At 44.9% G+C, this 14,316-nt stretch overlaps 1 protein-coding gene across 2 annotated transcripts in view; it reads right to left on the minus strand.

Moving 5' to 3' along the window:
* The window catches only part of LOC124004818 (vacuolar protein sorting-associated protein 53 homolog), a 32,655-nt gene that overhangs the window by 8,542 nt on the left and 9,797 nt on the right, over positions 1-14,316 (minus strand). For both annotated transcript variants that reach the window (XM_046313629.1, XM_046313628.1), the window contains 16 exons: positions 12,107-12,193; positions 11,204-11,319; positions 10,658-10,777; positions 8,660-8,738; positions 8,366-8,509; positions 6,207-6,349; positions 5,634-5,775; positions 3,877-3,972; positions 3,547-3,641; positions 2,336-2,578; positions 1,200-1,347; positions 1,043-1,125; positions 841-919; positions 598-746; positions 371-440; positions 85-222 (listed from right to left, as the gene is read on the minus strand). In XM_046313629.1, the coding sequence (XP_046169585.1) occupies positions 85-222; positions 371-440; positions 598-746; positions 841-919; positions 1,043-1,125; positions 1,200-1,347; positions 2,336-2,578; positions 3,547-3,641; positions 3,877-3,972; positions 5,634-5,775; positions 6,207-6,349; positions 8,366-8,509; positions 8,660-8,738; positions 10,658-10,777; positions 11,204-11,319; positions 12,107-12,193 (1,932 nt within the window). The remainder of the gene's footprint in view (positions 1-84; positions 223-370; positions 441-597; positions 747-840; positions 920-1,042; positions 1,126-1,199; positions 1,348-2,335; positions 2,579-3,546; positions 3,642-3,876; positions 3,973-5,633; positions 5,776-6,206; positions 6,350-8,365; positions 8,510-8,659; positions 8,739-10,657; positions 10,778-11,203; positions 11,320-12,106; positions 12,194-14,316) is intronic.

Here is a 14,316-nt window from a genome sequence, read left to right on the forward strand (position 1 = left end):
ATGTCTGAGTCACAATGGAATGCCGGACTATCGCGTCTCTGTGTCTGTGGACTCTGAATTAAGTTTTAGCGTCACAGGGCTCACCTTGAGGATCATCTCAGCGCGGGTCATCCCCTTCACGACTATCTTGGTGTAGCTGGCTGGGGCCTTGCGGACCACCTGAGACCCTATAGAGGGCAGATCCAACAACACTGTCTTCAGGGAGTGGGTGTCCAGGAGGAGCTGAAGAACAAAGCAGAAGAAAACTAAGCTGAATTATCAGCTACAGGAGCAAACAAACAAATGTTAAAACGTTTGTATTGTTACGGAGACCGTAAGCATAATTCTACTTAGATAAAGGCTAATTAAATAAAAGGGTAAGTATGTTTACCTGTTCAGCCCCCACCATGCTGATAGGCTTACACCTGAACAAGTGGTTGATGAATTTAGGAATAAAAGAGCTGAGGGGGAAAAAAAAGACAAGAAAGAATATCAATTCAGTTTTTATTTCTGAACACTGACAATTTCTTCTAAATCTCGAAATCAATTGTCTTGTCAATGGGAGTACCAAGTCTTCGTCACACATATTGACGAACAGTGAAGAGGGTAGTAACTCACTTGGTGAACTTGATGCAGAACTGGGTGAAGTATTTTCGTGTGGAGGCCAGGTTCCCTCTGATGATGGGGACGTTCTGTTTGATGTGCATGATGACTGACGTCACGTAGGGACTTTGGTCACCTACATGTTCTACACTCTGCCATGGCATCTAGAGGGGGGGAGACCAAGAGAGAATGGTTGAAAGTGAAAATATAATATGACAGCATGAGAAGAGGGATGGAGGAATGCAGTGGGTGTCCCACCTTGCACATGGCAGAGAGAGCAGGATCACAGGCAGCGTCCAGGTCCTGAACAAGCAACTGGATACTGTTGGAAATCACACTGATCGACGCAGAGAGAGAGTTTACAGTCATGGACTTCACATCCAATTAATCTCCTAAACTATTGTTCATTTTGAGTTGGCAGAAGTTGCCCCTATAGTGAAGGTTAGGATTTGGTGCATACTTGCTGAAGGTGTCCATCTCTCCAGTCAGGTTGATTCTCTCCACCAGAGTCTTATCCACCTTCTCCTTCAGCTTCTCCTCCAACTGACACAGAATAGGTTTAACGTTAAGTCTAGACCCGTTTGAGTGTGTGTGTGTGTGTGTGTGTGTGTTCTAACCTGCTGTGTGGTGGCTAGACAGTACTCCGCAGTACTGAGGATGCTACAGATGAGACACAGCTCCTCTACATTGAACTTAGCAGCCTCCGAACCCTCCTTCTCCTGCAGTAGACTCTTGATGGTCAGTCCTCCACTATTACTGCTAGTCCTGAGAGACAGAGACCGAGAGAGACAAAGCATCTAAATAGTTTTAACTAGCTTCCTTTTCTCATGAATTAAAGACAGAAGTCTGCACACATGAGCTCTAAAGGGAAAACACTGGGACCTAGTGTGAACTGACAAGGAGAAACTCCTGGACCTAGTTATAGGTTATTATTCAAAGAAAGTTTTGGATAACTGAGGACACAGCCAGAAACATACACACAGACAGACAGGGGGGGCAGTGTTACCATGGCTAAACCGCCTCCCTCTCATTATTAAATGCCACAACCGAAACTTCTGGGAAAACCACAACACAGCTCCAACCCCCCAGAAGAGCCAGCATTAAAACTCCACAAGACAATACATACACTACGCCACACAAGAGGTCTGTGTGGGTGTGTGTGTATCAACCCCGGTGAATAATAGGGCTTATGTGGCCATCGAGCCAAAGATGTTTTCGCTCATGAAGTATTAGGCCTCACCGCGATGTAAACACCTCAAGAAACCACATGACATACAAACAAAGACGATCAAACACAATGACGACTAAACACGTAAAATGATCAAACAAACCCCTGAGAATGATGGATCACTCTTCTGAATTAACACACTTTGGCAGATTCCTTCATCAAAAAGGGAATTGAAGCCGATGACAGCATATATCATCCATAAGAATTTGAATCTTGCTTTGACAGAAGCATTTGTCCAAGTCCAGCTCCTAGTAGGCCACAGTTTATACTGGTTGTCATAGTGCCACCTGTGTCAGAATATGTTCCTAACAAAGCCAGAAACCATCCAGAAAATGGTTTGAATGAAAACCAGAGTACACAGTGTCCTTCCGGAATCCATACTGGAAGTACTGCAACTTGCATTCCTGGTTCTAGGGCCCAACACAGTATGTGAGCAGCATGAATAAAAAGCACTTACTAAATCATCACTAGACCTACATCCTCACAAATACATCTGATCATCATATCATTATATAGGTAAATTACTTGGGCAGGTTTCCAGACAGTATCTTCCAGGCATACTCTCTGAGGTACTTCTGGAAGATGGTGGTGAGGGCGATCATAGGTTCTCCTGTGCTGAGCTGGGAGCACTGCACCATGCACTTCTTATAGTAGACAAACAGGTCAGCACAGCTGGGCAGCACTGCTCCCCCGTCCTCCGTGCCCGCCTTAGGGGGGCCCTGCGCCCGGAAGTCTGACACAAAACGGTCAATCATCTCCCCTAGGTTCCTGAGAATAGTAACACACACAGCTCAGTGATGACCCCTAGACACCAGCACACACAGGTTGACATTTATTGCCATGAATCTTGCCCTGGAGGTAGAACTGAGCGATTTACACTAGATGGCCCAGCTGCAAAGTCAAAATAGTCTCGATCGTAAAAATTTCTGAAAACAAAAAATGAGCATTTTGTTCTCAATTGAAGGTTTGGCCTGAGGGTTAGCAGTGTGGTTAGGTATAAAATCAAATATTTATGGCTTTGTGGCTGTGCCAGATAGCAACCACTCTGCAGAGCTGCTTCCAGAGCAAGATTCATGACAAATGCCAACCTGCCACACACATCAGTAATGATAAAAGAGAAGAGGAAGAGACAGACAGGGTAGGAGATTCTCTCTCTATTGCAGCTGTATTCACTGTCCTTTGATTTCAATGTCTACATGGCTGTTAATATCTAGTACTTTACCCCTGCCCATCCACTGTTACTGTAAAATGAAGCCAAGGACAGAAAACAAAATCTACTTTGTATGAACAATCAGGTCACTATTCACTCTCCTGTTGTATCCATTGAGACAAGCTGCTTTGGAAATCTCTGTTGTAGAATTGTCTGGCCCTGTCTGTTGTGACAGAAAACCATAGCCAGATCATGTAAGGCCCAGTCAGCACTAAACACACCAGATATCCAATACTAGGGGCCGCAACGAGACAGACAAGCCCCAGAACCATGTTCCTGGAGAGACCCCACGTCTGTGGTGGGGGGAAATAGTGTGAGAGAGAGAAATAGAGTGGGAGAGAGAAACAAAGAGGAGAAAGTGGGAGAAAAAGCGGAGGAGTAAAGAGAGAAAAGAACGAACTGCTGCAGCAGCACTTTTCAATCCATCTTTCTCAGCGTCTGTGGTCATGCAGCTAATAGGAACCATTTCTGCCTCAGCAGAGAGACAGAAAGAAAAACAGGCCGCGCACACACACACACAACTTACTTGTCCTGAGACTCGATGTAGACATAGAGGTGAGGCTCAAAGCACTTGGAAATGATGCCATGGAAGGGGTTGTCAGGAGCCTTGTGCTTCTTGGGCTGGGGAGCGGAAAATGGTCAACAATGTAGAATGTAGTTAATACTCATGATTTCTCTCTTTGGGGATGAGTATATTTTTCCAAAGTCATTCCTTAAAATGGTCCTACTGAGATCCTCCAAGAGATATTCCAATCATGAGTCAACATGACACAGGAAATAACCTCAGAAGGTCAGCTTATGCCTATCAAGATCGAAGTTCAGACCGGGTCAAAGGATCATCTCAAACATGTCTTACCCTATCCAGATCCTCCTCCATCTCTGAACCATCATCTCCAACCTCGTCCTCCAGGAAAGGGTTGGTGGACTCCAGTGGTGGCTCAGGCTTTTTCACCTGAAAACAACACTACAGTCAACAATGATGGCCCAATGGTGTGTGTATGTGTGTGTATACAGCACATTCTGAAAGTATTCAGACCCCTTGACTTTCCACTTTGTTACGCTATAGCCTTATTCTAAAATGGATTAAAAAAAACATTTTCCTCATCAATCTGAACACAATACCCCATAATGACAAAGTGAAAACAGGTTTAGAAATTTTTGCAAATGTATTAAAAATAAAAAAAAGAAATACTTTATTTACATATGTATTCAGACCCTTTGCTATGAGACTCAAAATTGAGCTTCGGTGTATCCTGTTTCAAATTATCATCCTTGAGATGTTTCTACAACTTGATTGGAGTCCACCTGTGCTAAATTCAATTGATTGGACATGATTTGGAAAGGCATACACCTGTCTATATAAGGTCCCACAGTTGACAGTACATGTCAGAGCAAAAACCAAGCCATGAGGTCGAACGAATTGTCCGTAGAGCTCCGAGACAAGATTGTGTCAAGTTTGGAACCACCAAGACTCTTCCTAGAGCTGGCTGCCTGGCCAAACTGAGCAAATGGGGGGAGAAGGGCTTTGGTCAGGGAAGTGACCAAGACCCTGATGGTCACTCTGAAAGAGCTCCAGAGTTCGTCCGAGGAGATGGGAGAACCTTCCAGAAGGACAACCATCTCTGCAGTTCTCCACCAATCAGGCCTTTATGGTAGAGTGAGTAGATGAAAGCCATTCCTCAGTAAAAAGCACATGATAGCCCGCTTGGAGTTTGCCAGAAGGCACCTTGAAGGACTCTCAAACCATGAGAAACAAGATTCTCTGGTCTGATGAAACCAAGATTGAACTCTTTGGTCTGAATGGCAAGCTTCACCTCTGGCACCATCCTTACGGTGAAGCATGGTGGTGGCAGCATCATGCTGTGGGGATGTTTTTCAGTGACAGGGTCTCGGAGACTAGTCAGGATCGAGGGAAAGATAAACGGAGTAAAGTACAGAGAGATCCTTGATAAAAACCTGCTCCCAAGCGCTCAGGACCTCAGACTTGGGCGAAGGTTCACCTTCCAACAGGACAACAACCCTAAGCACACAGCCAAGACAACGCAGGATTGGCTTTGGGACAAGTCTCCAAATGTCCTTGATTGGCCCAGCTAGAACCCGGACTTGAACCCGATCAAACATCTCTGGAGAGATCTGAAAATAGCTGTACAGCAACGCTCCCCATCCAACCTGACACTGACAGAGCTTGAGAGGGTCTGCAGAGAAGAGTGGTAGAAACTCCCCAAATACAGGTGTGCTAAGCTAGTAGCATCATACCCAAAAAGACTCAAGGCTGTAATCGCTGCCAAATGTGCTTCAACAAAGTACTGAGTAAAGGGTCTGAATACGTATGTAAAAAGTTTGAAAGAAAACTGTATTTACTTTGTCATTTTGGGTATTGTGTGTAGTTTGATGAAAAAAACTATTTAATCCATTTTAGAATAAGGCTGTAATGTAACAACATTTTGAAAAAGTCAAAGGGTATGAAAACTTTCCGAATGCAGTGTGTGTGTGTGTGTGTGTGTGTGTGTGTGTGTGTGTGTGTGTGTGTGTGTGTGTGTGTGTGTGTGTGTGTGTGTGTGTGTGTGTGTGTGTGTGTGTGTGTGTGTGTGTGTGTGTGTGTGTGTGTCTAACCCCGGGCCCGTTGGTGAGGGTGCACCCAGAGAAGCGCTTGGCGAGCAGCCCCTCGAAGTTGGTGGTCCTCTGAATGGCAAACAGAAGCAGCTTGACCTCGATCTCTTTGTCCCGCGTCCGCATTACTTTGGCCAGCTCTGTCCTGGATGACAGAGACACATAGGGTCGTCAATACGTCACATTGCAGCATGAATGACTGATCGCAGGTCAGTGCTCATGTAGGCTAACAAAGACTAAATCAACTGTCTACTGAATAGTGTTGGGATAATAGAGGAGCTATCAAAAGAAATAAAGAGTCGCACACACACACATATATAAATAACTCCCAGTAACTTATTGGGTAAAACTCTCTAGGTATAGAGAGTGTGTGCAACTATTTATTTGTATATAGTGGCTTACAGTTTATTTGCCGTTAGTCAGCACCTCCACACAGAATAATTCTCTGTGCTCCAGCTCATACATTTTATTAGGGGATGATAGAGCACAACTATTACAATAGTTGATAGAATGTGTAGACAGTGAGGCACTGGCTGTCTCAACAGTTTCCAGCACAGGGGGTGTGTGTGTGGGTACCTGGTGATGTGGCAGAACTCTACAGCGATGCGTTCGGTCATACACCACTCTTCAGGAAACATGCGTCCGTACTTCTCCTCATAGTCCACCAGCTGACGCTTAATCCAGGCGTAGCGCCGGTCGATCTTATCCAGCCAAGCTACCTGGGTCAGTGGACAAACACACTTTCAGGTGGAGGGTCCACAGACATACTGTCACAACACTAGCATTATTAAAGATCAGTCAATGTACATCTCAATTATGATTCACATGATCTACAAAGGAACAAATACTGGGATGTAAAAAAAATATAAATAAATGTCACTTATCCCCATTTGTACCTACCCAAAATCCCTTGTGTAGTGGGCCCAAAATGGACGCCTTAGATTAAAGTGTAACTGGAAAAAGATCAAATTCCAAGTTCATTCTTCAAAACCAACTTTATAAGAGGTTTTAAAGATATGTAATTTTGAGTAAAATATAACCTGATGTACAGTGAGGCATTATTGGCAGAATAGGTGGATGCAGTTCAATGCATGATTAATATAATTCACCAATACATGTTTTGGTAGTCCAAAACAATATTGCTATCAGTTCGTAAATCACAGCTGACCTGGTATATGGTTTGCTGCCGCCACCCATTCAGGACATATCATTTCAATGACTCAATATTTTGAACAAAAACGAACGACTGCAACTAAGGCTGGGAATGTCAATAGAATCAAACTAGGAAAGGCAATGACCACAAGTCAGTCATTATGTGGCTAATAGGCTAGGGCACATGTCAAACAAGTCCTGTAAATAAGTCAACAGTTGAGTCATCGACAGTGCATTCAGAAAGTTCTCAGACCAATAACTTTTCCACCTTTTGTTACATTACCAACTGTAGCTCAGTTGGTAGAGCATGGCGCTTGTAACGCCAGGGTAGTGGGTTCGATTCCCGGAACCACCCATACGTAGAATGTATGCACACATGACTGTAAGTCGCTTTGGATAAAAGCGTCTGCTAAATGGCATATATTATATATATTATATATTATTACAGCCTTAATCTAACATTTATAAAATAGTTATTTCCTCCCTCAAACTACACACAATACCCCATAAGGACAAAGCAAACTGTTTTTTTGTTTTTTTTTGGCAGCGATTAGAGCTTCGAGTCTTCTTGGGTATGACGCTACAAGCTTGGCACACCTGTATTTGGTGAGTTTCTCACATTCTTCTGTGCAGATCCTCTCAAGCTCTGTCAGATTGGATGGGGAGCGCTGCTGCACAGCTATTTTCAGGTCTCTCCAGAGATGTTCGATCTGGTTCAAGTCCCGACTCTGGTTGGGCCAATCAAGGACATTCAGACTTGTCCAAAAGCCAATCCTGCGTTGTCTTGGCTGTGTGCTTAGGGTCTTTGTCCTGTTGGAAGGTCCCGAGCACTCTGGAGCAGGTTTTCATCAAGGAAAAAGCATGCATTAGCAGGCAAGCTGCAGAACGATGAGCAGGGTACACACACACACGCATCCCCATCGCTTATCAGTGCAATTTTGACAGCCAACTAGCTAAAATGTTTGAAAGGGTTTACCTAATGTTCCCTCATTAGATTTTAGCTCTTCTCCCTCTGACTAGTGTTAGTTGTTGATCTTGTTGATGTGCATAGGCAACTGAGAGAGCCTACCTTTTCATGTTTTTTGATCAATAAGACTGTAGTTCCCTAATGTAAGAGGACTCCCATGGCATTTACATATTTGCAGAAATCCATTCAGGTGTATTTTGTGGCTTTTGGCAAATGCATTCTAATGATCTAAAGCTGTGCTGTTGCTACCACCCTGTAAACACAGTCCAGTTCAAAGTGAATGATGGCAGGCCCGTGTGGCAAATGGCTTGTTAACACATAGGCCTACTGTGGCTCTGATTGGCTATGCATAGACTCCGGTCATGGACAAGACAGATGTTTTTATTAGCTATTATTTGCTGCAGTGTCCATTAATTGTCCAAACGCATGGCAACATTTTCACAAATGCCTTACTGGATGTCATTCCCAAACATTCTATGAATTTATGAAAGTGCTTGCTTGTCAGAAAATTGTATTCTTCCTGGGGGTGTTTATGATCAGATTTGAATAAGATTATGTTGCTAAAACGCTGTCAGTTCCACTTTAATGCTTAGCAGTACAATAAACTGAAACTCACGTCCTGGTTCTCCTGGAAGAGCACCATGTACTCAGAGAGGTGCTGTCTGATGAACTTCTTGATGATCTCCTGTTTGATGCGAGGGTCCAAGACGTTGGCCACCAGACAGGCATCTCTCAGAACATTACTGGGTCCCCCTGCTCTCTGGGGATATAGAGTACACACACAAAATACCTTGGGGTAACACACACACAATTATAATATACATTATATAATGTATAGTCATACATATACAATTGTTTAATGAAGCTCATATGATAACACACAAGGCATTCATAAAACAAAAATATTCACCTTTGACCCCTGAGCGGGGAAGGCCTCTTCGAAGTCTGCCAGGATCTGAGTCCCCAGCTCACTTTGGGCTGCTTTCACCCTGTGGATGACACAAACAGTGGAGAAACATTGAGAAAACATTGCCATCATGAAAGCTGGAACTGGGTATAGAGCTGGTGTAGCATAACTGTAGATATTTAAAAAATGCAACGGTTTCGCAAATGGTAGCTAGGTTGAGAGGGACCCACTGGTAAGTCGTGACTGACTGGTTTCAGGCCGTGGCAAAACTGGCATGACTTGGGCCAGTGGTTGTGTTAACTAATTGGGTCATAGATATTCCAGAAGTCTTTATTGGGTCACACAGTAAATCACATAGTTCTATGGTGGGAACCAGAACCACTGGCTTAAGAGGAGAAGACACACAGGCACATACCCATGGTGAGAACTAGAACCACTGGCCTAATGTGATGAGTGAATTTGGTAGGGCATTTTGAGTCCAATCCTAGAGCAACAAGAAGAACCTTCCAGAATAAACAAGATGGATACCATGCCACAGGGCAGGCAGTGCCCTGCAGATGCCCCCGACAATCAGTCAGACCCACGCTACAGCTGTCCTTCTGTCTGGTCATCCCTCCATATATGTTTGTCAATTTCTTCTGAAGACTGTTTATTTTTTTCTCCCATTTACCCTTTTCCAGATAACAAAGCAGTGGCGGTCAGAGAGTGTGTGGGTGGCTTTGAATGATATTGGACACACAGACACAAGCCTGGAAAAACATCAAAGTTTATGGAATAAAAAAAACATTAAAATGACCCCTCCCTCCCACACACACACAAACACACTTCCTTACTCTCCTAAATTCATGTTCTTATCATCCACTCCAAGGCAAACAGAGCAGATAGCCTAGCTAGCTCCCCCGGCCAGAGACACAGGGACTAGCTGGGTTGAGGGCTGAACACAGACCGTACTCTGGTATGGGGTCTGGACTAGTGCTTAACACAACCCACAACTGATCCTGTGAAGGGGATAGAAGAGGGAGAACAAAGGCCTACTTTTCAATCACACACAAAGAAACACTCGTTCTCTCTCAAACACAATTTTCCTATCTGGCACACACACACACACACACACACACACACACACACACACACACACACACACACACACACACACACACACACACACACACACACACACACACACACACACACACACACACACACACACACACACACACACACACACACACACACACACACACACACACACACACACACACACTCCCAGCAGAAGGAAAGCCCGAGCCCTCAGTGGAAATAAATGTCTGCATAAAAAAAGTTCCTATTTAGTACATTCCTTCCTGTGTATTTCAGCAGCCTGCAGCCTCCTCTCCTCAGTAAATATTAAACAGGATCTGATTCTGATGAGCACAACAGAATACCTCTGGGATCTACAGGCTTGGCCTGGCTGCAGTCTAAATTATTGATTGAGGATCTCTTTGTAGTTGAATGTGATTGCTTTTATTATTGTTTATTGTGCTGAATTATATTGTTTCACACACACACACACACACACACACACACACACACACACACACACACACACACACACACACACACACACACACACACACACACACACACACACACACACACACACACACACACACACACACACACACACACATATATGTGTGTATGTAGTTTAAATATTCTGTTTTTCTTGTAATGTGTACAGGGCTCTTGTAAAATGTTTAATTTCAATGTGACTTCCCGTTTAAATAAAATAACGCTACGGTTAGGGAGAGCACCAATAATAACAAAACAGTGGCGTTAGGGATGAATACAATAATGACAGGAAAATTGAGGTGACTGGGAAATACAGTATGATGCATGCAAGATTGAGCTGTGTTTGTTTGAAATACTGATTGTTTCCCTACAGTATTACTTGCACAGTGTTATGGTCAGTTCAGAAAGGGAATGTGTTTGAGCATGGCGTGTGTGTGCATGTGTGGTTACCTCTCTGAGAGCTGTCTGATCTGAGGGATGCCCATGTATTTGTGGAAGTGCTCCAGCACGTTGACCACCCCCTGTAGCAGGTTAGCCACCTCGCCATACTGCCTCCTCCTCGTCATGGCCCTGGGACACACACAGAACACATCATCTAGCTTAGAGTCCTGTCTAGTGGCTACGCATTTCTATTTGATTTATTTCACCTTTATTTAACCAGATAGGCTAGTTGAGAACAAGTTCTCAATCAGCCACTTCAACATGTAGTCAATGGTATATGTGTCAAACTAAGACAGACCCAGCACCTTGGCTTGAGGCAGTAAAAGTGCACAATGGTTTCCAATGGTCTTTAGTATTCCTTTCTATGTGCCAACTGATGTAGGTACATTTTCACACAAATCTTCCATTGACAACAACGTATGTATTACAAGAAAGTCTGAGTTGCCCACAAATATTTAACTTCGGAGTCATCCCTGTGTAACTTCTCGATGGGTGCTTTTCAAACAGTTGGCCCTTTCCTCCATGCCCATAGGTGGCACATAGGTGAGTACCCACTCTAGAGAGTCAACGCCCCCGGCCAGCATGTGCAGGTGGTTGAGGGTGGTGATGGAGGTGGTCAGGTGACGCTTAGCATGGTCCAGCTGTTTGATGTCCCGCGTTATCTCTTTGACCTGAGAGAGGGGGGTAGAGAGAGGATGAAGGGAAAGAGAAAGGAGATAGAAGGGGTGAGAGAGGACAAATGAGAGAGAGAGAGACGAGGGATGAGAAAGAGGGGGGAGGTGAGGGTGAGAGAGAGACGAGGGATGAGAGAGGGGGAGGTGAGGGTGAGAGAGAGACGAGGGATGAGAAAGAGGGGGGAGGTGAGGGTGAGAGAGAGACGAGGGATGAGAGAGAGACGAGGGATGAGAGAGAGGGGGAGGTGAGGGTGAGAGAGAGAGAGCGTGGAAGGGAGATGGAAGAGTAAGACATACCTGTTTGAGTTGACACATAATTGCTACAACATACACATTGAGGGAGGGGTTCCCCTCTCCCTGTCTACCCACCCAATCCAGCGTCCTTCCTGCGACCCCCCCAACGTAATGTTCTTCTACCCTTCTGGGGACCTAAAATACATTTCAATTCAAAATCCTATCCCGTAAACCTAATCCTAATTGTAACCCTAGCCCTAAACCTAACCCCTAAGCTTAAAATAGCTTTTGTCCTCCTGGGGACGTGGGAAATGTCCCCACGGTGGAGAATTTCTCTTGTTTTCTTGTTCTTGTGGGGAATTTGGGGGATTTTAGGTCTAACCCACACACACCAGGAGAATTACCTCCACTCATAACAACACTACATGTCCCAAGAGGATGTCAGAGTCCCCAGGGGGCACCCTCAGTCACACACACCCTGAAGCTTTAGACAGGGTAGACAAGATGGCTCCTGTGAGGTGGTCTGGTTGTGTTTTGTTTGTTTGCTCACCATTTGCTCAGATTTCTCAGCCTTGTCCTTAATGTCTTTGATTTTGCCAAAGAGCTGGCCGATGGCTACCTGGGCCTCTGCCAGTGCCTGGGAGAGAGAGAAAGAAAGAAAAAGAGAGACAGGTTTGAAAGATGTCATTTAGGTACCAGTAATCTCTAAAGAAGTTAACATTCTGGCAGACATCTCTTCAGACACATTGAGATGAAGCTGACATCTAGCATTAAGGCAAAGAGGGATTCTTTTCAACTTCTTTATCATCTTCTAGCATGGTACCAGATCTGTTTGTTTGCCGTGACAATGGCCATAGGAGTTGGCAAGACAGCAAAATAGACTTGGGACCAGGCTATTTAGTCTCTCCTTACAGCAGGCCAGAAGCAAGTGTTCACGCAAGAATTTGGCTCTGGGTTTGGAGATTACAGCCTAATCAAACCAATCACTATATCTGGTTTAGTAGGAAAACCCAGGGACATTCTGGAGTCATGCTATTCTCCTCTCTTCCTCGTCGGGTCGTATTTATAGCGCCTCATCAGGGGGATGGAAAACCAAAGAAAATGGCGTGATGAGAAACCAGAAGGAACGGCGTGGGGATGAGAAACATCTCCCACAGTTTGCTCTCACATTCCAGTTGGTAAGAAGAGCGGTCTCTCCCTACTGCCAACCGATGCACAGAGAGAGAGATGTCCAACTACTCATTCCCAACCCAATAGACATGGATTTGAACCCCAACAACCCATGTTATAGACTGACTGACTAATGGAATAGCCTGTGGACATGCTCATGACATGCGTTATAACATCGCTTATAGAGAGAGGTGCAAAGAAAAATGTCAAATAAAGTGCAACTCTGATCAAAAGATGAATCTCCAACTCTCTCAAAATGTAGGCCTAGTAACTAGTGTTTGGCCACAAATTCTTGAAACAATCAGAGTGGAGGGGAACAGAGTGGTGCTTCTTTCACAGAGAAGTAAACTAATTGCTATGTTTCCCTTTTAGGCCACACAGCTGGGCTTTGATGGTCTGAGCTGGGCTTTGGCACTGCCATCCAATGCCAGGGTAATTGGGGGTAGCTGGTCCCAACACTGGTCCAGCGTGGGGTGTCTGTGTCTGTGGGGGGCCTTTCCTCTCCTTCTCACACAGATGGAATCCTAACAGCCGGCACCAGCTGCCCAAGGAATGTACCACTTTTACAAGGCTCTTCAAAAACGCAAGTGGACGAACAGGGCAAATGCAAACACACATCTATTCTGTTTAGAGGCCTAGCATGATGACAGGGTCACAGAGCCAGACAAGGTCGCGCACACACGCACCTTTCAGTTAAACCAGCAGGCATGGAGGACAGGCTCTGATAATAATCATGTAGTCCATCTGTTACCAGGAAAAAGTGAGGAAAGTCAGGGGCAGGAAGCTGAGAACCTTGGTCGGTCATGACCTGTTGAGGGTTGCCACTGGCCAGGACCATCAACATACGTTGAATACTTTACAAAATGCTTCCTTTTCTTCTTACTTCCTTGAGCTTACCATTGACTGATCTATATCTGATTAAATAAGTGAAAGAAAGGTCTCAACCGTAACTGCTTCCACCAATCCAACCCTCTCAGATCTTTGATTACCTCAGGGAGGGAGGGAGGATGTTATTTTGATTCAAACAGGCCCCTAGAGACAAAATACCTCTAACCACCTTAAGAACCCACCAGAATACTAATTCCAAAGCCCCTCATTCACAACAACCTATGGCCCAATCAAACAACCAATACCAAGAACACACACAGACACACATACTAAGTAGAGTCCATAGTCTGAAGACCTTGATAAAGAATTAGACTAGAGAAGCTGCTCAGTGAGCCAGCCTGTCTGGCCTCTCTCCTCCGAATGTTAATTTCCTACATTTAGCCTAATCGCCAAAGCGTCTAAGCATTGGGAAAGGAGTGGGGAGACCACAGCCCAGCACACTTCTGCCTGGCTGAGATCGCTATCTTTACTACGCCCACATCCATCCCCTGTTCCAACCCAGTCCCAGACGGGGAGAGGCCATATTTCAACCCTGCAGAAATAGAGCAGTCTGCCACACATGTGGACTCTATTTGGGGATTTTTAGAGGAGAAGGGAAGCCAGGGGGCGGTTAGAGGGGGGTTTCTTCACGGTCAGATATGAAGAGATGTGGATGTACCCCACTGTTACGGATACAGTTATCCTGTGTGTGTGTGTATCCTG

This window comes from Oncorhynchus gorbuscha, linkage group LG19, assembly GCF_021184085.1.
Source record: "Oncorhynchus gorbuscha isolate QuinsamMale2020 ecotype Even-year linkage group LG19, OgorEven_v1.0, whole genome shotgun sequence".
Classification (NCBI taxonomy): Eukaryota; Metazoa; Chordata; class Actinopteri; order Salmoniformes; family Salmonidae; genus Oncorhynchus; species Oncorhynchus gorbuscha.